General features: G+C 38.5%; 2 protein-coding genes and 1 long non-coding RNA gene across 12 annotated transcripts; 2 read left to right on the top strand and 1 right to left on the bottom strand.

The window, feature by feature from the left end:
* Positions 1-347: 347 nt before the first annotated feature.
* Positions 348-8,180, bottom strand: LOC126616342 (putative disease resistance protein At3g14460). 9 transcript variants are annotated; one of them, XM_050284387.1, is made up of 11 exons: positions 4,178-8,180; positions 4,018-4,086; positions 3,671-3,941; positions 3,456-3,581; positions 3,234-3,336; positions 2,951-3,124; positions 2,724-2,850; positions 1,779-2,185; positions 1,417-1,559; positions 1,018-1,334; positions 348-881 (listed from the first exon to the last, which is right to left on the bottom strand). In XM_050284387.1, exon 1 carries the CDS (start codon positions 7,670-7,672, stop codon positions 4,226-4,228), a length of 3,447 nt encoding a protein of 1,148 aa, XP_050140344.1. In that variant the 5' UTR covers positions 7,673-8,180; the 3' UTR covers positions 348-881; positions 1,018-1,334; positions 1,417-1,559; positions 1,779-2,185; positions 2,724-2,850; positions 2,951-3,124; positions 3,234-3,336; positions 3,456-3,581; positions 3,671-3,941; positions 4,018-4,086; positions 4,178-4,225. The 9 variants fall into 9 exon arrangements, with proteins under 9 accessions (XP_050140344.1, XP_050140350.1, XP_050140345.1 ...); XM_050284393.1 differs by having other exon boundaries at positions 348-875; XM_050284388.1 differs by having other exon boundaries at positions 1,018-1,313.
* Positions 8,181-13,971: 5,791 nt separating this feature from the next.
* LOC126616362 (uncharacterized) lies at positions 13,972-15,911 on the top strand. The gene is made up of 3 exons (XR_007621135.1): positions 13,972-14,022; positions 14,912-14,971; positions 15,733-15,911. It is a non-coding gene; the product is annotated as an uncharacterized LOC126616362 (long non-coding RNA).
* Positions 15,912-16,945: 1,034 nt separating this feature from the next.
* LOC126616349 (uncharacterized) lies at positions 16,946-21,005 on the top strand. Of its 2 annotated transcripts, XM_050284406.1 has the most exons (12): positions 16,946-17,108; positions 17,301-17,421; positions 17,743-17,854; positions 17,991-18,078; positions 18,253-18,373; positions 18,729-18,840; positions 18,978-19,065; positions 19,231-19,345; positions 19,674-19,785; positions 19,950-20,086; positions 20,400-20,511; positions 20,664-21,005. In XM_050284406.1, the coding sequence occupies exons 2-12, from the start codon at positions 17,306-17,308 to the stop codon at positions 20,775-20,777; spliced, it is 1,227 nt and encodes a 408-aa protein (XP_050140363.1). In that variant the 5' UTR covers positions 16,946-17,108; positions 17,301-17,305; the 3' UTR covers positions 20,778-21,005. The 2 variants fall into 2 exon arrangements, with proteins under 2 accessions (XP_050140363.1, XP_050140364.1); XM_050284407.1 differs by lacking the exons at positions 20,400-20,511; positions 20,664-21,005 and adding an exon at positions 20,318-20,339.
* Positions 21,006-21,206: the final 201 nt, after the last annotated feature.

Genomic DNA, 21,206 nt, shown 5'->3' with positions numbered 1-21,206 from the left:
GAATTATGTGGTTCGGTTCAATTTTGGTTCAATATTAGGAACTGAAACCAATCTATTATTTTAGCTTTCAGCTTAGTTTCAAAACCACAAAAACCAAACTATTCAATGCAACCCGGTTTAGTCTGTATTGTGGTTTTGGTTTTCGGTCCCAAGTACCCACCCTTATCAATGTTACGCAGTTTGGTGGCGTATTCATTTCAACTAGAAATTAGGAGGTTTTAGGTTTTTCTCCTTTAAATCATGAGTTCAATACTAATTTATAGTTGATTTATTGTGAGGTTTAACTAAAATCACCAATCCTCACTATCATTGTACAAATAAATAAATATAACAAAGACATGAAGAGATTTGATAACGCAGAAGAACTGTTATTGGCAGTCTAAAACAATTATTGTGCATTCTTGTAACGAAGTTATTAATGATGGATTGAGTGCATGATGACTTTCTTTTGCCAATAACAAATTCCTAAAGTGGATCGAGTAACACTTTTACAGAAAGGAAGAATAAGTTACACTCAAATGTTCAACTGCTTACACTGAAATCTGTAGGCGCGGCAGCAGCCAGCCACTGAGTCGAGTAACACTGGCATTCTAAAAAGCGGTGCCAAAAGGCCATGATCTCTTCAACCATTGTGTTTGTAGAGAAACATGTGTATACACCTACCTCAAGATAATAGAGGCATTGAAAGATGAGTAAGCATTCCGCCATATGGAAACCACAGCAGTGCATATGAGGGAAAAAAAACATCATCAAGGAGCTACTTTCATCCCATGCAGGGGGAATCCTATATGCGAGAGATCGCCGTCGCACCAATCAACAACTAGTAATTGATATGTAAGCGAAAACCGGTTGTTATTATATATGATGATACTGTCCTGAAACTTAAAGAAACAAGTAAATGTTAGGGGAGAAATTAAAAATAAGAGAAAGAAGAAGGGGTAGCACGGTTAAATTATACTGCTAAAAAGTAATTTAACAAAATCAAAGGCAAGTGGTGTCATATGTATACATAAGTACCTGAGTGGTTGATGTAAGCTAACATCGTTTGCCCTCTGATAATCCTATCTGTACAGTTCAATAGTTTTCTCTCTGGGCCGATGAAGTCCCACATACATTCAATCTTTATATAGTTGTTGACAAGAGATGAGGTCTGCAGGTCCCCGGTCAAAGTCCATTTCTGTCCAAAGACTTCAAACTTGACAGTCCAGAAAACCAGAGCACCATTTGATAATCCTATCTTTACAGCTTTACTCTGTTTGCTCGCTGCATCAATGAAACCGATATACCTGCTAGTACCATCAAATTGTCCTGACCTAGGATATGGTTGAATTGAACTGTCAAAGAAGGAAGACTGATATAAAATGCAATGTAGATAAGGCAAACTGAAGATAGAAAAAGCGAGAGAGAGTAAATTACAATTTAGAGCTGATCTGCAATGTTCCACCAGTGAAATCCTCCTTAATATAAATACAATCTAGTAACGCAACGTATGTACTGGCATTCATGCAAGCACAGCCATGAGGCACTCTTCAACTGTTATTAGATAGAAACATACCTACCTGAAGATTACAGTTACAGTGAAAGATGAGAAAGTTATGCCTCAAACGAGAAAAGTATGAGAAAGGGTCACATGCAGGAGAATCATATATATATCAGACTACAAAGAAGTCACTCCCCTCACATTCTCCTGTAATTTCATCGGAATTAGACTCTGAAACTTGAATTTAATAGGAATTTGTTGCTCAGGACAATCAGTTTAATAATAAATAAAAAAGTACCTGGCTTTTGTCTTGAGAGTTGAGAGTAGAGAGTAGAGAGTTGGAGAGAGAGAGTGAAATGAAGGCTCATATGATGATGACTTCTCCATCCATCTTTATGCAAGGAATTCGAGCTATATTTCTCCTATCTTTTCCCTTCTGCTCACACCTCTTCTTCAAAGAAGGACAATTCTCAATGCTCATATATGATAGAGAGGCCAGAAAACCCTCTTTTGGCAGGAATTCAAGACTCTTGCACCCTACAATTTCTAGCTGTTGAGGAAATGAGGTGCTTAAGTCCCTTTCCGTCCAAAGATTTCAGATTCCATAAGAGATCCAGAGAGTGTGAAGAGTGGCAGGGAACAGATGTTCATTGAGCAACGTCTCCAGCAGATCCTTGTTTCCTTCGATCCAAAATTAATTGGCTCCTGTAGGAAGATTTCGTATTAACCACCCAACGTAAAATAAACTTAAAAGTAGTCATTACAAAACAAAGCACACTATGGTTCATGAGCAAACTTAAAAGTAATCATTACAAGTTATGACTGTTACTAAGATTAAGTTTTTTAGGGTGTCAAAGATTCGCCTCGTCAAAATTTTGTCGGAGATTTCAACCCAGTTGAAGAAAAAAGAGTACCACACACCAACAAATTACAAGTTATGACTATCTAGCTTGTATTAATTAAAACATCCAAAATAATGTCCAGGGGAATCTTCAAACTATAGCAACTCCGAGTCCAGATGCAACTTTGAATATTCTCTTGATTGCTGATGAAATCCACAATGGTGAGAAGAATATGCTTTAACCTCTCAGTTCCTTTGGATCACTTCCAGGAGATAAGATGTTCATTGGCCGCAACAATAGGCACAATTTCATTTAAAGTATGTTATATACATTCTTCTTTAAGGAGAGTAAATGGATGAAGAGTTTTGATGAAAATGTAGGAAAAGAACGCAGAGCTTTACCTTCACACGCTTTCTACTGTTTCGTTATAAATCGAAATGTGAAAAGCATGTTTTCTCTCAAATCCATTTCAATCGGATGCCAACTCAACTGCTTTCCTTTTTCATACCTCAGCTTAACAAGATACTCCTAAATTCAAAGATGAAGAAATTATTATTGATACATTTATCTTAGAAAACAAGCAAATGGAACTTAAAAAACAAAAGAGAGTGGTGGAACACTCAATTACCACTCATCCGCAGTGCTCAACATAAGAATTATTATTCCAGTGAAATCCGTAGCACACCAGCCAACCACTTATTCAAGTAATATCATTTGCTGGAATACCAACAAACGCAAGCATGAAGACACTCCTACAAGGAACAAGCGCGCTGTTCATCCACTTTGTTTGTACAAAAGCATACTGCACCCATTCGAAGATGAGAGTGACATCAAGAGAAGATGAAAGGGCATGTCTCTTATACTCAAACTATAAACAGCATATCTGCACCGATTAAAGGAGAATTATATACATGCCAGATAACTGCAGCTAGCACCATTCAAGGACAACCAATCGATGCATGTTTAAATCATTGGCTGTAGATGATCCTATCTTTACAATTCCAGAGTTGCCATCTGCATCAATAAAGCCGACAAATACGTTAGTCCCACCGTGTTGTCCTGACTGATTGCATGGTTGAATTACATTGATACATAAAGGAAGAACAAATTACACTAAGTGTTCAACTCCTTACACTGAAATCTGTAGGCGCAGCAGCGCCTAGCCACCAAGTCTAGTCGCAAGGACATCTAGCAAGCAGTGCCAATAAGCCAAGCTCTCTCCAACCATTGTGTTTGTAGAGAAACATATGTATATGCACCTACCACAAGATGACAGAGGCATTGAAATATGAGTAAGCATTCTTCCGTATGGAAACCACAGAAGTATATACATTACATACACAAGTACCTGAGTGGTTGAAGTAAGCTAACATCGTTTTCCCTCTGATAATCCTATCTTTACAGTTCAATAGTTTTCTTTCTGGACCGAGGAAGTCCCACATACATTCAATCTTTATATAGCTATTCAAGAGAGCTGAGGTCTAGAGGTCCCTGTCCTGGAAGGAATTGCGAGTGTGGGGGCGTTGAAAGTCCATTTCCACCCAAAATATTTCAAAATTGACAGTCTAGAAAATCAGAGAACCATTTGATAATCCTATCTTTACAGGTTTGCTTGCTCGCTGCATCAATGAAACCGATATATCTGTTATGTCGCAAACGAGACAAGTATGAGACAAGCATCATCCAGGGTTTTACCTTTTGTCGACCCCAAGTAGTTCCACAGTATCAGACTACAAACAATTCACCCCCCCCCCCACCACTCTCCTGTAATTTCATCAGAATTAGACTCTGAAACTCTAATTTAAGCTGGAATATTGCTGAGGACAATCAATTTAATAATGAATACAAAAAGTACCTGGCTTTTGTCTTTAGAGTTGAGAGTTGGAGAGAGTGAAATAAAAGCTCACAAGATGTTAACTTCTCTATCTATGTGTATGCAAGGAATGCGAGCTATGTTTCTCCAATCTTTTCCCTTCTTGTTCCGATACCTCTTCTTCAGAGAAGGGCAATCCGTGATCGTCAGAGAAGAAAGAGATGCCGGCAAACCCTCTTTTGGCAGGATTTTGAGACTCTCGCACCTTTCAATGTGTAGGTGTTGAAGAGAAGTGAGGTGCTCAAGTCCCTTTCCGTCCAAAGATTTCAGATTCGATACACCAGAGATCCAGAGAGTGTGGAGAGTGGCAGGGAGCAGCTGTTCATTAAGCAACGCCTCCACCAGATCCTTGCTTCCTTCGATGATCAAAAATCGTTGAAGAGAGGCAAGTCCTTGCAATCTCCACTCCACTGAAGGCCTCAGTCTCTCACAGTTATCGATAGATAATGATTGCAGGTTGGGAGGCAAACCCCCTTGTGCAAATGACACCACATTTGGAAGACGATATATCGACAATTCTTGAAGGGCGGTGAGGGTGTGCATGCGATCCGGCAACAACTTCAAATTCTTGCAGTATCTGACTTCAAAGGAAGTGAGGTTGGGAGTGGGCAATCCCCCGTCGGGAAAAGAGACAAGATTTGGACATTGGAAAATATACAGGGAGTTGAGATGGCTGAGATTTTCATCTGCTCCTCCTTCAACGGAAAGGGATTCCAGATTCTCACAATTAAATAGAAAAAGAGATGAAAGGTTGGGGAAAATGCCCAAAGGGAACGACCTCAGAGAATCACAGCTCATTATTAGATCCAAAGACTGAAGGGAAGTCAATTTGGCCATCATCTCTCGTGATAGGAATTCTAATTTCTTGCAACCGAATATGCGGAGTGACGTCAGCGTGGTGGGCAGACCATTTGCAGGGAACGACAAGAGTGAGGAACATTTAGAAAGACTCAAATGTTGAAGACGATTGCTGTTGTGCACCATTTGCGGCAACCACTCTTTCTCACCAACACTATCAATACCAAGCTTCAGAAGCGACGGCAGCATCTCCGTCGACTCTAGTAACAATGAGAGACCCGGGCATTCATTTATTGCCAGTTTTTCAAGAGATCCTCGTAAGGATTCCGCGTTCAGGGTATTGCTGTCCCTGTTTTCATATAGAACCTCACACTTGGACACATCAAGTGTTTTCAAGGAAGGAAGATGAGTGGGCAAGTTTCCTCTCAGCTTCGGACACCAACTTAACCTCAGCTCCTTAAGACGAGGAAAGTCTGGACTTTCACCTCCACTTGGACTAGGCTGCCATTCCTCCCACTCTGGCATCTCGCTAAACTCTAGCTTCTCTAAACATTGAAATGGTTGATTTCCTCCATACAACTCAACACCAACACTCGTAACAACTTTCATCCTTTCTACGCAGAGCTCTTTCAGAGCAGGTAGCTGACCAACTGGTGGCAATGAACTACAATTACTACAATCACTGAGAGATAGCACTTGTAAGTTGGAGAAGGACGAGTCTCCCACCCAATTCGGGAAACTGATTCCGCCATAACACCTGATGGTTAGCTTCACCAAATTTACCGAGGGTTGTAGTCTTTCGAGTACATGTCTCTCTTTTACGGATTCATCGGAAACTTCAGGACCCCATGACAACACTACCTCACTGAGATCTTTCTTATCCTTCAGCGAGGCATCAATAGCACCGACTACATTTTGCAGATTCAAGATAGAAATTTTTCCTCCAAGGTGCGACAACTCCCTCAGTTCTGCAATGCTTGACCCAGTAGATTTCCCCAACACAAAAGCTGTCAGTGTTCTCAAACTTTTTAATCTACCCATATGCACAGGCATCTTTTTTATGCAAGTCCCACCAATATCAAGATGACGCAAATGAATCAATTTCCTCATGTCTGCAGGCAATTCAACAAGAGAAGAACAACCTTTCAACAACAGAGTTTGTAAATTGTAGAGGGTACACATTGTATCTGGTAACCTTTTAATTGTCGTATAAGAGAGATCAATGTAGCGCAAATGTATGTGGTTACCAATGGAATCAGGTAAGTGAGTGATGTTTTTGTATCTTGACAATGAAAATGCCCGTAAATATTTTTGTGCTGGTAGTAAATCATCTAAAACCTTATTGCTTACATATCCAGGATACTCGCTACCAAATGGTGCTAAAGACACTGGAAAGAAGATACGCAAACACTTAACTCCTTTTAACGGCTCAAATTTTGAAGATATATCAAATTCTTCACTCATATACGACAAGTGGCAAACTCTTTCAGGAACTTCATGCGAATTTTTCTGATCCAACCTAAAACAAAACTTTCTAGACACAAACATAGCCAAGTCATTGATAAGATCATGCATTGTGAAACTTGGTCGATCCAGTCTTGGTCTTTGAAATAGTGATCGTGATAACAGTTCATCAAAGTATCTTTCACCAACCTCCTCGATTGCTTTCTCGTTCTTTGCATGTGGAATTAAACCTTCTGCCATCCATAGTAGTATTACATTTTCCTTTTCAAATTCATAGTCTTTTGGAAAAATTGAGCAATAAGCAAAACATCGTTTCAAGTAAGTTGGAAGATAGTGGTAGCTCAATCTTAGAGAAGGAAGAACACTATTAGCATGTAGATCCCAAAGATTGCTATTCAATATGTGATTCCATTCCTTGTAGTCTAGGTTGCAACTTAAGAGACCCCCTAGCGTTTTTGCAGCTAGAGGCAAACCGTTGCACTTACGTGCAATTTGCTTACCAATTTCAACCGAGTCTGGATGTGCATCGGGGTTCTCATTTCTAAATGCATGTTTTGCTAGTAACAACCAACAATCTTCATCCGACAATTTTTCTAAGTCATGAATAGAAATAGTATTGTGCACGATGGATGCAACACGTCTACTCCTTGTTGTTACAATGACCTTACTTCCCTTTGCCCCATACGTGAAAAGAATTCGTAGACGCTCCCAGTCATCATAGTTTTCATTCCAAAGGTCATCCAAGACAAGTAAAAATCTCTTTCCCCTCAGTTGTTCCCTTAGTTGAACTTCAAGGGAATTCATCTCCAAATTGTCACAAGGTTTTTTGGTGATTTCCTCAATAAGGGTTTTAATAACCCTCAAACCCTCATACTGTTCGGAAACACAAACCCAAGCATTAGTATCAAAATGCTCTTTAACTTGTTCATCGTTGTAAAGGAGTTGAGCAAGAGTTGTCTTACCAACTCCGCCCATACCGACTATAGGGACAGCAGAAAAATTACTGATACTTTCATTGTCAAATAGCAGTAGTAGAGCTTTTAACTTTTCTTTATCTCCATCCCTTCCATAGGTACAAAATCCGTCCTCAACAACAGAGGTTGTTGGAGTTCTTTGTGAAACATTGCCCCCAACACCTCCTCTAAGACCGAGGTTATCTTTTTGTTTTGCAAGGTGTTCCAACTTGTTGAATAAATCTTCTATCCTACCATTCATGCCTTTATAATTAAAAGGTTTACAAGAGGTAGAAAGGAAGTTCAACACCTGGGTTTTCTTAGTCTGATCTTTCGCCTTGCGACGCGAAGCTTCAGTATCGATCTCATCCACCAAGTCCTCGGCATCGAACACAGCATGTTTGAGCTCGTCAAGTCAGTTCTCCACAGCAGGGTTGACGATCTGCTTCTCCTCTGCATCGTTGAGGACAGCTTGGATGGACATCAACGTCACCTTCAGTCTCTCGACGAGTGAATCGTTGAGTCTTCTTGCCCGGAAGAAGTCCATGAACTCTCCAGAGGCAATCTTGTCGTACAGCACCTGGATCGAACCGGAGAGCAAAGCCTCTCCAACCATAGCCATTTTCTCTCTTCGCGGCCAAAGGACTAATTTTGATCAAGTATCTGAAGTTGGGAAACTGAAAATTGTTCTTGGCAAAGGCTGTTAAGAATACTTCATGACCGGTGAAACGACTAGATAATTTTTTGATCAATAATGCAGTGGACCACACACGGCAAACATAAAGTAGTAATTGGTGGAGTTTGGAAAATACAGTGGAAAAAATCATGCAATATATTTGGATCTAACCATTTTTCCATATGATATGATCACATGGCCCCCACCATCCTCTTGTCACATGGCGTCGTCTTGTCACCAGTCTCCACCAGCGTCGTCTTGTCACCAGTCTCCACCAACCTCGTGTCATTATTTTTACTGTAATTCCAATACAGTTTATTTTTTTTTTGTCAATAATTCCAAAAGTGTTTCGTGTGAGCGGAATTCGAATCTTGGTCGAATTTTTTTTGTGAGAATTTTAAGGGTTTGTGGATTTTATATGTTTATCGTATATTATGTAATTAAAAATTATTTTTAATATTTTTATTTAAAATTAAATATAAATAATATTTAATAAAAATTAATCGTACAAACACAATAAACAGATACGATTTATAAATCTTTCAGAATTCTCATCAAAAGAATTAGAGGATCCTGTAGGATGTGAAAATAAAGTAAAAGTTTCGGGCAGGAGTTGGATTCAATTTCTACAATTATTATTTACATTTTATATTTTTAATCACAACCACTTATTTTCTACAACACTCTTTACCACGTGCTATGGAAAAAAAAATTGAAAAGTTTCTTACTTTTTCTTGCTTTGCCTATATTTTCAACATTTATGGGACCATTCGTGTTTAGGATTTGGTTTGCCTATATATTCAACATTCATGGGATATTCTTGCTTTGCCTATATTTTCTTGCGTTAGCCAATTTTGAGTCAAGGTTAATACATGTTTTTGCACAAAACTAAATAAGAACATACTCGAGCTGCATACCTATATTGTCAAATTATCGAATTTGATGCCGCATAATTATACAAAAGTATACGTTTATCGCTCCTTTATTTAAATTAACAGTGCACTCCCTCTTTTACAATTAAATTTGAACCTTCATGTAGAGAAGTCAACAATATCATTCATGATATTTTGGATACCTAGAATGTATGCTAGTTTACTTCTCTGTCAAGAGTTCTTCTTTGTATAAATGTCTTGGTATCAATAGATGAAAATCACTTCCGCAAAATATAATATTACTCTATTTTACACTTCATTCTTATCTCTGTAATTTAGATGAGTTTTATATAAATTATCTTATCATTTGTTAAAAAACCCACTTCATAAATAAATAGATGTGATATGTTTAAATGCAAATCTGTAACAAAAACAAAGGAAAAGAATAAGTACAAACGTTTATGGAAGCAAAGGTCTCGAAAACATATATACTCCACAAAATCTAGCACGAGATTATTGAGCCTAGATAATATAACCTCCTCCCCCAATACTAATATATAGCTGATTTAATTTGTGGTTTAGCTAAAATAGCCAATTCTCACTATTATTGTACAAATACATAAATAAAACAAAGGCAAGAAGAGATTTGTAATATTACAGAAAAATTATTATTGATACTCTAAAAAAATCATTATGCATTCTTTTAACGAATTTATCAGGAATGAATTGAGTGCACGATGACTTTACATTGCTAATAACAAATCCTAAAGTGGATCGCATTATTAATATTGCTTTTGGAAAGAACTTTTGTTATCTGCATCTTCTACATATATAAAGTCAAAAGGAAAAACAGGTGAAACATTTAATATTTTTTTTTTCCTAAACATTTAATATTTCAAAATTGCTCCTTTTATTAGAGGTTATATAAAAGTAAAAAAAAGTAAGGACATGATGGTAAAATCAGGCAAGGAGAGAAAGTGGAGTAAAAAACTAGAACGTGCTTAAAGAAAGAAACTGTATTTGAAGCAGGTGTTGTAGCAGTCTCTCATTCCAATTTCACTTCTCCCTTGCACTCCAACTTCTCCCGTTCCCTGCACTCCTCCAGTTTCTCTCTATAGGTCTTACTTTTCCATACAAAAACGGAATCGTTGCCTTTATCTCTAGATAAAACAGAGCACTAAAATGGTCAATCTCACGGTGCTGCAGAGAAATGATCCTTCATCAAAGAGGTTCTGATTACAGCCTCCCACGTCACCTTCTACGAATTCGAAAAAAAAAAAAAATCAAGAACAATCAAGGGGTTGTTTCCCTAATTGTAACTTCCAGTTCTCCGTTTGGTTGCCCAGTTTAAAAAAAAAAAAAAAAAAACACACACACACACAATTAAATCTACGAACAACGGAAATTTGAAGCATGAAGTGCGAACCAATAGGTGGAAATGTGACACTGATGTTAGCGAACTTTATGGTTTCAATCTTGATAATTTATGCACACATTGGAATCAATACTTCATATATTCACTTATATTTGTTAATCTCTTGGCACATCTATACTAAATTGTTAACATGATCAACGAAGAGAATTAGTCAAATAATACACCCTATGAAAGTTACAATTTCTGATGTGGAAGTGTAGGCTGATGTGGAAGGCAACCCCCGTCACGATACTCTTCTTGCTGGCTCTCATGCCATGGTTGGATCCACCAGGAGTCCTACTTTTGAAGTGGGATTTCAATAACTCAACCGCCATTCTTACATCCGCAGTCCTTGGTTTTCAGCTCCAATGGTCCTTTGGCACTCGGGTTAGTCTGTTTTCGTCATTTTCTTCCAGTTACATTACTTTTGCACATGTTCTTACCAGCAAGAGCACGTTCAATATCTGAGTTGAATATTTACACATCTTCTTACCGGTAAGAACATGCGCATTATTTGAGAAGAATATTTACATAGCTTCTTACCGGTAACAACACGTGTATTTATCTTAGCTGAATATTTACGAAGGATATTACCATTAAGAACATATATTTCCTAGATTTTATTTTAAATTATTCCAAAATAGTAGACAAAGTGTTAGAAAAATGCATGGCATGTAATGACTTGTCTTAACAAGCTAACCCTCGCATCGTGGCATGCCATAACATGCCTCGCGAATTGTCGACAAAATGCATGGCATGTCATGACATGCATTATGCCGACAATTCGCAATGCTTGGCATGTTGTGGCTAAAAACAATGTTTTGGCGTGTCATGATGAGAGGGTTATTGTGTCATCGGCAATAACCCCACACATAGTCAAGTACCCGAAAACAAGCACGAAGACCATCCCCAACAGTGGTAGATGCATTGAGGGACTCTGAACTTCGGTGAATGTCTATGAATACCTTGAGTGCTACCTTTTTGAAGATTATAGTTGGCTTCATACATGCCCTCCAACTATTTGATAAAGTGTCTGAAAGAATAGTAAATAAAACGGTGATCTCAGTGAATAACAAAGCATCATCATTCTTTGACAAACATATTAATGGGATGCAATGATATCAAACATTGTTAGTGTGTTCAAGATAAGTATGTTTCTTTGTTAAGCATTTAGATGAGAGTAGCCTTGGAACATGTTAGTTACTGAAACACCCAAACCCCATTTATTTTAGAATAATTGTTTGGACCTAAATTGGTGAGCCAAGGGGCCCACCCTTTTTTTTTGGTCCCTCGGTCTCTCTCCTCTTTGCCCTTCCCTGTGTTCTCCCCTTTCCCTCTCTCTCGAAATCTTATCTTCCTCACTCCCCGATCTCTCACCTTTCGACCCACACCCGAGAGCACCCACACTTGCAACTACTCTACTCGAAAACATCATCATCATCAAGCATTGTTCTGGTCTCTCTTCCGTCGCAGCGAGATTGGTGAAAGCAGAGAAAATGACCTCCGACGAGTTCCTCGTTGCTTCGACGATAGGTAAGCCTCGGGACTTCTCTCTCTATCTATGTACTTTCTATCCCTCTGTCACTTGAAAACCTTCTCATCCCTCCCTCTTTCTATTGCACTGTGATCACACACACCCACAGCTGCTCGAGGACATCATCATCATCTCGTCATCCCTTTCTATCTCGGCATGTGAGGCTGGACGGAGCCCAGGAAAACCCAGCAAACCCGCAGGCACCCAAACCTGAATTTCGAACACCATCGGCCGTTCCACGGTAAACCAAGGGTATAATCTCACTCCCCTCTCTTTTCTCTTTAATTTGATGCATAAATCGGAGCTTAGGGTGTATGTTTGTAGTTGGCCGGAGCTGTAGAAGCTCTGGTGTCCTTCTCCGGTTAGCACCCAGGCCTTTCAGGTCGTTTAGGACACCCACGGGCTTTGGGCCCGTAGACAAAACCCAGTCCATTTCTTTTAATTGTTTTAAAGGCCTTAGAGTCTTGGGCCTTTATTATTTAATTGAGGGTTTGAAGCCCCGCCTGAGGTGTGAGGCCTTTGGGCTGTGCTTGTGTTGTGTGGTGTGTGTGTTGTGCAGCCCGTGTGTGTGTGTGTGTGTGTGTGTTTAGCATGTGTGTGTGCGTGTGTGTATATGCATGTGCATGCCGTGCATGTGTGTGTGTGTGTTTGGGCTTAAGCCTAAACCACATTTCTTCACCCTAAACCCTTTTAACCCAAAAACCTTAGAATTCTAAAACGCATTAGACCCTAACCCATCCAACCCAAATCCTTTATTTTTATTTAGTTCAAACCCAATCTTTTAGAAAATCCTTTTATTTATTTATTACATTTTTGTGCTTAGGTAAAGTTGCTAGTGGAAAAATTCTACATCCTTATCCGCGCAACTCTTCTGCTAAGGAATATTTATGAGTTGACCCCTTCTAAAATTACATGATTTTATAGTTTAATTGCATAAATGATTAGCATGCCTACGAGTTTATGATTTGATTTATGTGAAGCCTGTTTATTAAATATATTGATTTTCGTGTCGTGTTTTTGGTGAGGTATCAATTGTTGGCCTATATTGAGCTATATTTTGATATATCGTATTTTCTATAAAAACTATGAACTGGTAGACTATCTGATGGATGACGATAGGATGCTAGAACATGTTTTCGAAACCCCTCTTTATAGTATAGACGATGGATGACTTTATACTATGAAGTGGTTTTTTTTCAGAGGCGTAACTATTTATGCGTATCTAGTGGAGATGCCGCATAGGGCGAGGATCTGGTGTTGGCATTTAGGCCGGGAGAAATAATCCCTAGTTACGGGCTGAGGGACACGGGGCAGGCATTGGGCCGGAGTTATATTTATTCAGTGATCTTTCTAGCAGCACACCGCGCTTACGAGACGATTTATGATACGCTTATTGTTTTGATTTCCGCGATGATATTCCGTGATATGACTTTTGAGATATTTTTGGCATGCTAGGATTTTTATTAAATCCATCACTTTTTATGCTAATAGTTTTCATTATATATAAACTGTGGGAGTTAGTACATTGATAACTGTTTTATTATATATATATATATGAACTTGGTCCACTCACCTTTGTTTTGCGCCCCCATTCAGGACTTAGGATCATGAAACACCCCAACCCCCCTTTTATATTTTAAAAATAGTTTTAGTTCTTAATTGGTGAGCCCGTGGGGCCCACCTTGTTTTATTTTTTTATGTTTTCCCAACTCTCTCTCTTCCTCTCACCCGAGCTCCATCTCTTTCGTCTCTCTCCTTCTCGTCCTCCCATGAGCATACCCATCACCACACCACCTCTTCGACGTCAATGGCGTCATCATCATCATCATCAGTTCGTTCTCTCTCTCAGTTGCTGCGAGGACAACAAAACCCGGACAACTCCGACGCAGATCGCCTCTTTCGAGGCAATTGCCGGCCAAACAACGGTGAGTTGGCTGCCGTGCAAGGTATCAATCTCTTCGTCTCGTTGAGTACTACAACTTTCCTTTTTGTTTCACTCAATTTTATTGAGTATCGAAGAAGTTATAATCATTTGAATCTTACCCAGTTTCTGGCGACCTCCGAGGCTTTCGAGGCATTTTCCGGCCAAACCACGACGAGTTAGACATCGTGTGAGGTATCATTCTCTTCGTCTCTTCCAGGGCTACAACTTTCACTTTGTCTCGCTTGATTTCGTTGAGTTTTGACAAAGTTATGGCCGTTTAAAGTTAAGTGGTTTTCCGGCCGAATTTCCGGCCTTCTTCTTAGGCAAAACCAGGCCTTTCAGGCCATTAGAACCCCCTCGGGCCTTAAGCCCGTTTTGCCTCAGCCCAAAACCCCAGCCCGTTTGATTTTTATTTTTAGTTATGCTTTTTTAAAACCCAAAGGCCTCGGGCCTTATTTAGAATGGCCTTGGGCCGGTTTTTGGTTAAAGGGCTCTAAGCCCAGCCCTTTTAATAAGGCCTTAGGGCCTTTGTGTGGGTGTGTGTGTATTGTGAGGGCCTGCCTTTGTGCAGCCTGTGTGTGTGTGTGTGTGTGTGTGTGTGTGTGTGTGTGGGTGTGTTTGGGCTTAAGCCCAAATCCCATTTCTTCACCCTAAAGCCTTTTCACCCTAAAACCATTTTAACCCAAAAATCCTAGGTTTCTAAAACCCAATAAATCCTAATCTTGTGTGTGTGTGTGTGTGTGTGTGTGTGTGTGTGTGGGCTTAAGCCCAAATCCCATTTCTTCACCCTAAAGCCTTTTCACCCTAAAACCATTTTAACCCAAAAACCCTAGGTTTCTAAAACCCAATAAATCCTAATCTTATTTAACCTAAACCCTAATCCGGATTCAAGCTTAAAATCCGTTAAACCTAATTTGACCGTTGACCCCCGGTCAACGTTGACTTTAGGGTTGACTTTTCGGGTTTTCGCCCGGGACCCTTCTTAGGGTAATTCGACGTTCTGAATCCGTTTCCAAATTCCGTTTTTCCAAATTTAATCGTTTAAGTAGAGTTTGACTAAATGTACTTTTTATGTGCTTAGGGGCAATTATTGTGACGTTTCCGTCTTCGCTAGTGGCGCAGCTTTTGGCAACTAAGTACTGTGAGTGGACCCCTTCTAAAATTACATGATTTGATAATTTAATTGCATAAATGATTAGCATACCTACGAGTTTATGATTTGATTTATGTGAAGCCTGTTGATTTAATATATTGATTTTCGTCTCGTGTTTTTGGTGAGGAATTCATTGTTAGCCTAGTTTGAGCTATATTTTAATATATCGTATTTTCTATAAAAATCATGATCTGGTAGACTATCTGATGGATGATGATAAGATGCTAAGATATGTTTTAGAAACCCCTTTTTATAGTATAGACGATTGATGACTTTATACTATGAAGTGGTTATTTATGAGAGGCGTAAATATTTGTACGTACCTAGTAGACACTATGCCGCCTTGGGCGAGGAACTGGTGTTGGCGTTTAGGCCGGGAGAAATAATCCCTAGTTACGGGCTGAAGGACATGGAGCAGGTATTGGGCCGGGAGTTGGTAATCTCTGGCTACGGGTGCAGAGACCACGGAGCAGGCATTGGGCCGGGAGTTTATTTATTCAGTGATCTTTCTAGCAGCACACCGCGTTTACGAGACGATTTATGATACGTTTACTGTTTTGATTTCCGCGATGCGTTTCCGCGATATGGCTTTTGAGATATTTGGCATGCTTGGATTTTATTAAATCCATCACTTATTATGCTAGTAGTTTTCATTATTAAACTGTAGGGGTTAGTATCTTGATAACTGTTTTATTATTATTATATATATGAACTTGGTCCACTCACCTTTGTTTTGCGCCCCCATTCAGGACTTAGAATCAAGGCACCTAATCCCGACGGCAAGACACTTCCGCAGCAGCATATTTGAGTCCTCTCGATGTAGGACCCACTTCTTTATTCATTCAATTTTATCTCAATTCTTTTTAGTGATTAGGTTTAGTTGTATGTTCTGAACACATTCCTAAATTATTAACTCATTGTTTTTAAATTTCTAACCCTTATTTATTTCTTATTCTTAGCTTTTGTATCAATTAATGGCTTTCGTCACCCTCGGGTGTCGGCCAACACGCGTCGATTCTGGTATTCGGGGAATATCAAGGTCGGGGTGTGTCAGATCAAGGCACCTAATCCCGGCGTCAAGACACTTCCGCAGCAGCATTTTTGAATCCTTTCTATGTAGGACCCACTTCTTTATTCATTCAATTTTATCTTAAGTGATTAGGTTTAGTTGTATGCTTTAAGCACGTTCCTAAATTTTTAATTCATTGTATTTTAAATTTCTAACTCTTATTTATTTCTTATTCTTAGTTTTTGTATCAATTAATGGCTTTCGTCACCCTCGGGTGTCGGCCAGCACATGTCTATCCTGGTATTCGGGGAATATCAGGGTCGGGGCGTGTCAGTTACCCTCGCAGATGAGGCATTAACAAGTGTGCAGTATGCCTTTCCAAATTATTTCAGGCTTACTAAGGCTTGATGAAATAACGAAATGCATGTTATTTCTGGTAAAAAAGAAATTGTGCGCTACGTGCGCTATTCTTACTGATCTCCTTAATATTATTTCCTAGATCCGCCACTGATCCCCAACACTCTCCTTGAGCAACACATAGCTCTTCTTCATGATGGCAAACCCGTAGACGAGCTCGAACATAGAGACCACGAGGGTCAAGTGCTAGAGCGTGGTGATGTAGACATGACCGATCAAGAAGAGGAGAAAGATGATAATGTCGAAGAAGAGTAGCATAATTAATCTCTACTTTTGGAGAAGGAGACGGGCTTGGAGGTGTAGGGGAGACTATCCTCATTTTCATTTTAATTGAAAGCCTCATTTTAAGGATATATTAGTCATTTCATACAATTTTTTTGTTATAATTATTATAAATTAAAATAGTAGCTATAATTTTATGTTGATTGCAAATTTTAATTATTTTTCTAAATTTTCCGTAGCAAATCACCCTGAAGTAAATGACATAAAAATAATAATTGGTAATCAAGTAGAGTCAAGAAAGTAAAGGACATAAATGTAAATTAAGTAATCACGAAAAAATGGTTGAGCACACTTGGAAAGTTGAGTCAGCAATTTTTGTCCCCTTTGGCTTAATTTTGTAATTCGCAACTTTCTTTCCATCTGGTCTGCCTGCAACTCTTAGCCTCAAAGTAATCGCTCTCGATCATCTGGATCAAGGTAAGAACATGTTTATATTTGGCTTTTTCCTTAATTCCCAACTAGTCCAGTTCTCAAGTAGATTTATAGTTGACTTCTTCTTTTCTTAACAATCGTGATAATTTCCCATTTTTTTATCTTCTTAGACATGTTTGTTCCAATTCAATTTTGTTTTTTTTTTTTTAATTCTAATGGTTGTGTCTGGTTGTTCAGTTTTGATGAATACCAATATTCAGACCAGACCTCCTCAAGGTGGACAACCTCCAATGGAGGCAGGTGATGATTGGAGGACCCAATTACAGTCAGAGTCACGACACAGAATTGTCGCAAAGATGTATGTTTTTATTACAAGCGATATTACTAATCCAAACTATATACTAAGGTTTGAAGCTGGGACGTAATATGTTCGATATAAAGCGTCTAGAAATTATGGACGGACTATCCTTATTACTCCTTTTTAGCTGAAATATATTTAACTCTCGTTCAGGAAGTCTGGAAAGAGAATAAAAAGTGGTACTAAACCGTTTTGTGTATACTGCTTGTTGTTCTAGAGTACCCCAATTCTGTTTTGTATTGGAAATTTGTAACGAGTTCCATTTGTGCGTATTTACCTATACTTTTAGTTTGTGACTTATTGAATGTTTTGCATACAAAGAATTGAAACGATGAAAAGGCACATTCCCTTTGATGGTCCGGAGGGATTACGTGAAATCGAGAGGATTGCTGTAACGTTTGAGGAAAATATGTATGTTGGTGCCTCAAGTCAGGTACTTCAAGAACCCTTGGAGTTCAAATCTTTTTATGTTGTCATTACTGACATAGATGTTTTATTTTCAAGTTTATTTGTATTGTGGATGCTTGATAGAGTTGTAATCTAGATTATGTGGGGATCTCTTTTTCCAGTCGGATTATTTACGGAAAATTTCTCTCAAGATGCTCACCATGGAGACCAAATCTCAGACCGCAGTCTCCCACGCATCTCTTGATCCAGGTATGAACGCCAACTTTTGTTTCAAGTTTATGTGCATTACATTCTTTTCTAAATAATCAGTTAATTCAAATCTATGGTTAATTTATAGTTCACTTCTTTTCTTAGATTTGGTTTCACCAATTCAATTTTTTTTTTATATTTATATAAGTCTGATGAATGTGTCTGGTTCGTCAGTTTTGATGGATACCAATATTCAGACCAGACCTCCTCAAGGTGGAGAACCTCCAATGGAGGCAGGTGTTGATTGGAGGAGCCAATTACAGTCAGAGTCACGACACAGAATTGTCGCCAAGATGTATGTTTTTATTACAAGCGATATTACTAATCCAAGCTATATATCTACCAAGGTTAGAACCTGGGACGCAGTATGTTAACAATAAATCATCTAGAAATTATGGACTTTGTTAAGGGGAGATAAATTTAATCACAGAATATCCTTGTTACTGTTTTTAGCTGAAATGTTTAACCCTCGTACAGGAAATTTGGAAATAGAAAGAAAAAAAAAAGTGGTACTAAAGCGTGTTATATATACTGCTTACCGTTATCGAGTACCCAATTCTGTTTTTTGTTAGAAATTTGTAACGAGTTCCATTTGTGTGTAAATTCCTATACTTTTAGTTTGTGACGTATTGAATCTATTGCATACAAAGAATTGAAACGATGGTGAGGCACATTCCCTTTGATGGTCCGGAGGGATTACGTGAACTCGAGAGGATTGCTGTAACATTTGAGGAAGAGATATATGTTTCTGCCTCAAGTCAGGTACTTCAAGAAGTCTTGGGGTTCAAAATCTTTTTATGTTGTCATTACTGACATAGATGTCTTATTTTCAAGTTTATTTGTATTGTGGATACTCGATAGAGTTGTGATCTAGATTATGTGGGGATCTCTTTTTCCAGACAGATTATTTACGGAAAATTTCTATCAAGATGTTCACCATAGAGACCAAATCTCAGGTTGCAGTCTCCCACGTAAGTCTTGATCCAGGTATGAACACCGACTTTTGTTTCAAGTTTATATGCATTAGATTTTTTTTCTGAATACTTGGTTAATCCAATTCTAAGGTTAATTTATAGTTCACTCCTTTCTTAGATTTGGTTTCTCCAATTCAATTTTTTTTTTCAAGTCCAATTAATGTGTTTGGTTGGTCAGTTTTGATGGATGGCAATTATCAGAGACCCCTTGAAGGTGGAGAGCCTTCAATGGAGACAGGTGATTGGAGAAGCCAATTGCAGCTAGATTCACGACGCAGAATTGTTGCCAAGATGTAAGTATCGTTAGAAGAAGAAAGAGAATCTGGAAATCTTCGAATATTATTTCTTTGTACTCCTTGGAGAGATACTGAAAATACAATAGTCTTTTGTTTGGGCAATGAAAGTACAATACAAGAGGTACCAAATCGTGTTATATATACTGCTTATTGTCAGATACATCATCTTCCCCAGTTTTATTTTTTACTGCAAATATGTAACTAGTTATTTTCCAATATTTTCGTTTGGAACAATTTGGTCGAGTTCTTTGTTCAGCGTGATGTAACTTTGTTTGTTCATCATGGTCAGTAACTTATTGAATATATTGCTCATTTGCGTGTACAGAATGGAAACATTAAAGAGGCACCTTCCTTTCAGTGGGGAGGAGGGATTACGTGAACTCGAGAAGATTGCTGCAAGGTTTGAGGAAAAGATATATGTTGCTGCCTCAAGCCAGGTTATTCCCTAACTCTTGGGGTTAAATATGATTTTTCATGGTGCATTACATATCGCCTATGTAGTTTTTCTTACATAAATGTTAATTTTCCAAGTTTTTTGTATTGTGGATATATACGTACGGGGATGGATTCTAATCTAAGTTGTGTGGATCTTTTTTATCAGTCGGATTATCTTCAGAAAATTTCTATGAAGATGCTCACCATGGAAAACAAGCCTCAAGGTGGAGAAACTTCAATGGTCACAAGCAATTGGAGGAGCCAATTACAGCCAGATTCACGACACAGAATTATTGCCAAGATGTAAGTGAGAAAAAGAAAGTCTAGAAATCATGTAGAAACAGAACTGGTTATAAACTTTTTAATAAATCTAAAACTTCGAGAGACACGTACTGGAACTAAAATAAAATAAAACTGGTACTAAAACTTGTTATGTATACTGCTTCTTGTCTGTTTAGAGTACCCCAGTTCTGTATTTATTAGAAATTTGTGACGAGTTCCATTCCTTAATTAGGTTTAGTCCTTTATTCACAGTGATTAAACTTTTGTTTGTTGAGAACTCTACCTCCATTCCTTGATCATGATCAATGACGTATTGAATGTATTGCATATGAAGAACGGAAGTGTTGAAGAGGTTCCTTCCCTTTAATGGTGAGGAGGGACTACGTGAACTCGAGAGGATTGCTGTAAGGTTTGAGGAAAAAATCTATACTGTTGCCCTCAGCCAGGTACTTCCAGAACTCTTGGAATCCAAACCTATTTGTGTTGCCTTGCACTGCAAATGTTATTACTTACATAGATGCTTATTTTTCAACTTTATTTGTAATGCGGATACTGGATAGCGTTGTAACTTAAGTTGTGTATGGATTGCTTTTTCCAGTCGGATTATCTACGGAAAATTTCTCTCAAGATGCTCGCCATGGAGAACAAGTCTCAGACCGCAGCGTCCGCAACACCCCCCTTGAACCTGAAACGGCGTCGTGTCTGTGCCTGACTTCCGTAGGTACCCATTTTTAAAAAAATGGTCCCCTAGAAAATGCAACTATGTATGCAATAAATGAATAAAACTTCACATTTCAGAGTTTCAGAAACCTTCAATATTTGATGCCTTTAAGTACGGAGACTTCGATATATACAAATCGATGCCTAATTCATCAAGGAACATCGTATTTTTATTTCCCCGATGTCTATTTACTGTAGTCTAAAATCAAATTTTTGGTGATGTCTTAATGCCTTTTTATTGTCTGTTTAGCGTCCCTTTTGTGAAACCGTTCTTTTTTGTTTGACAATTGCAAAAAACAAAGAAATTACCCGTATGTGTATTTTTGATTAATATTTGAGAAAACAAATATTTGATTCTAATAACTGAGAAGAACAAATCATTGCTCAAGTCTTGTGTGATACTGCTAAGGGACTACCTTAT

The sequence above is a fragment of the Malus sylvestris genome, chromosome 3 (assembly GCF_916048215.2).
Source record: "Malus sylvestris chromosome 3, drMalSylv7.2, whole genome shotgun sequence".
Taxonomy (NCBI): Eukaryota; Viridiplantae; Streptophyta; class Magnoliopsida; order Rosales; family Rosaceae; genus Malus; species Malus sylvestris.
Note: the sequence above shows the minus strand (reverse complement) of the source record. Positions and strands in the feature narration are given on the sequence as shown.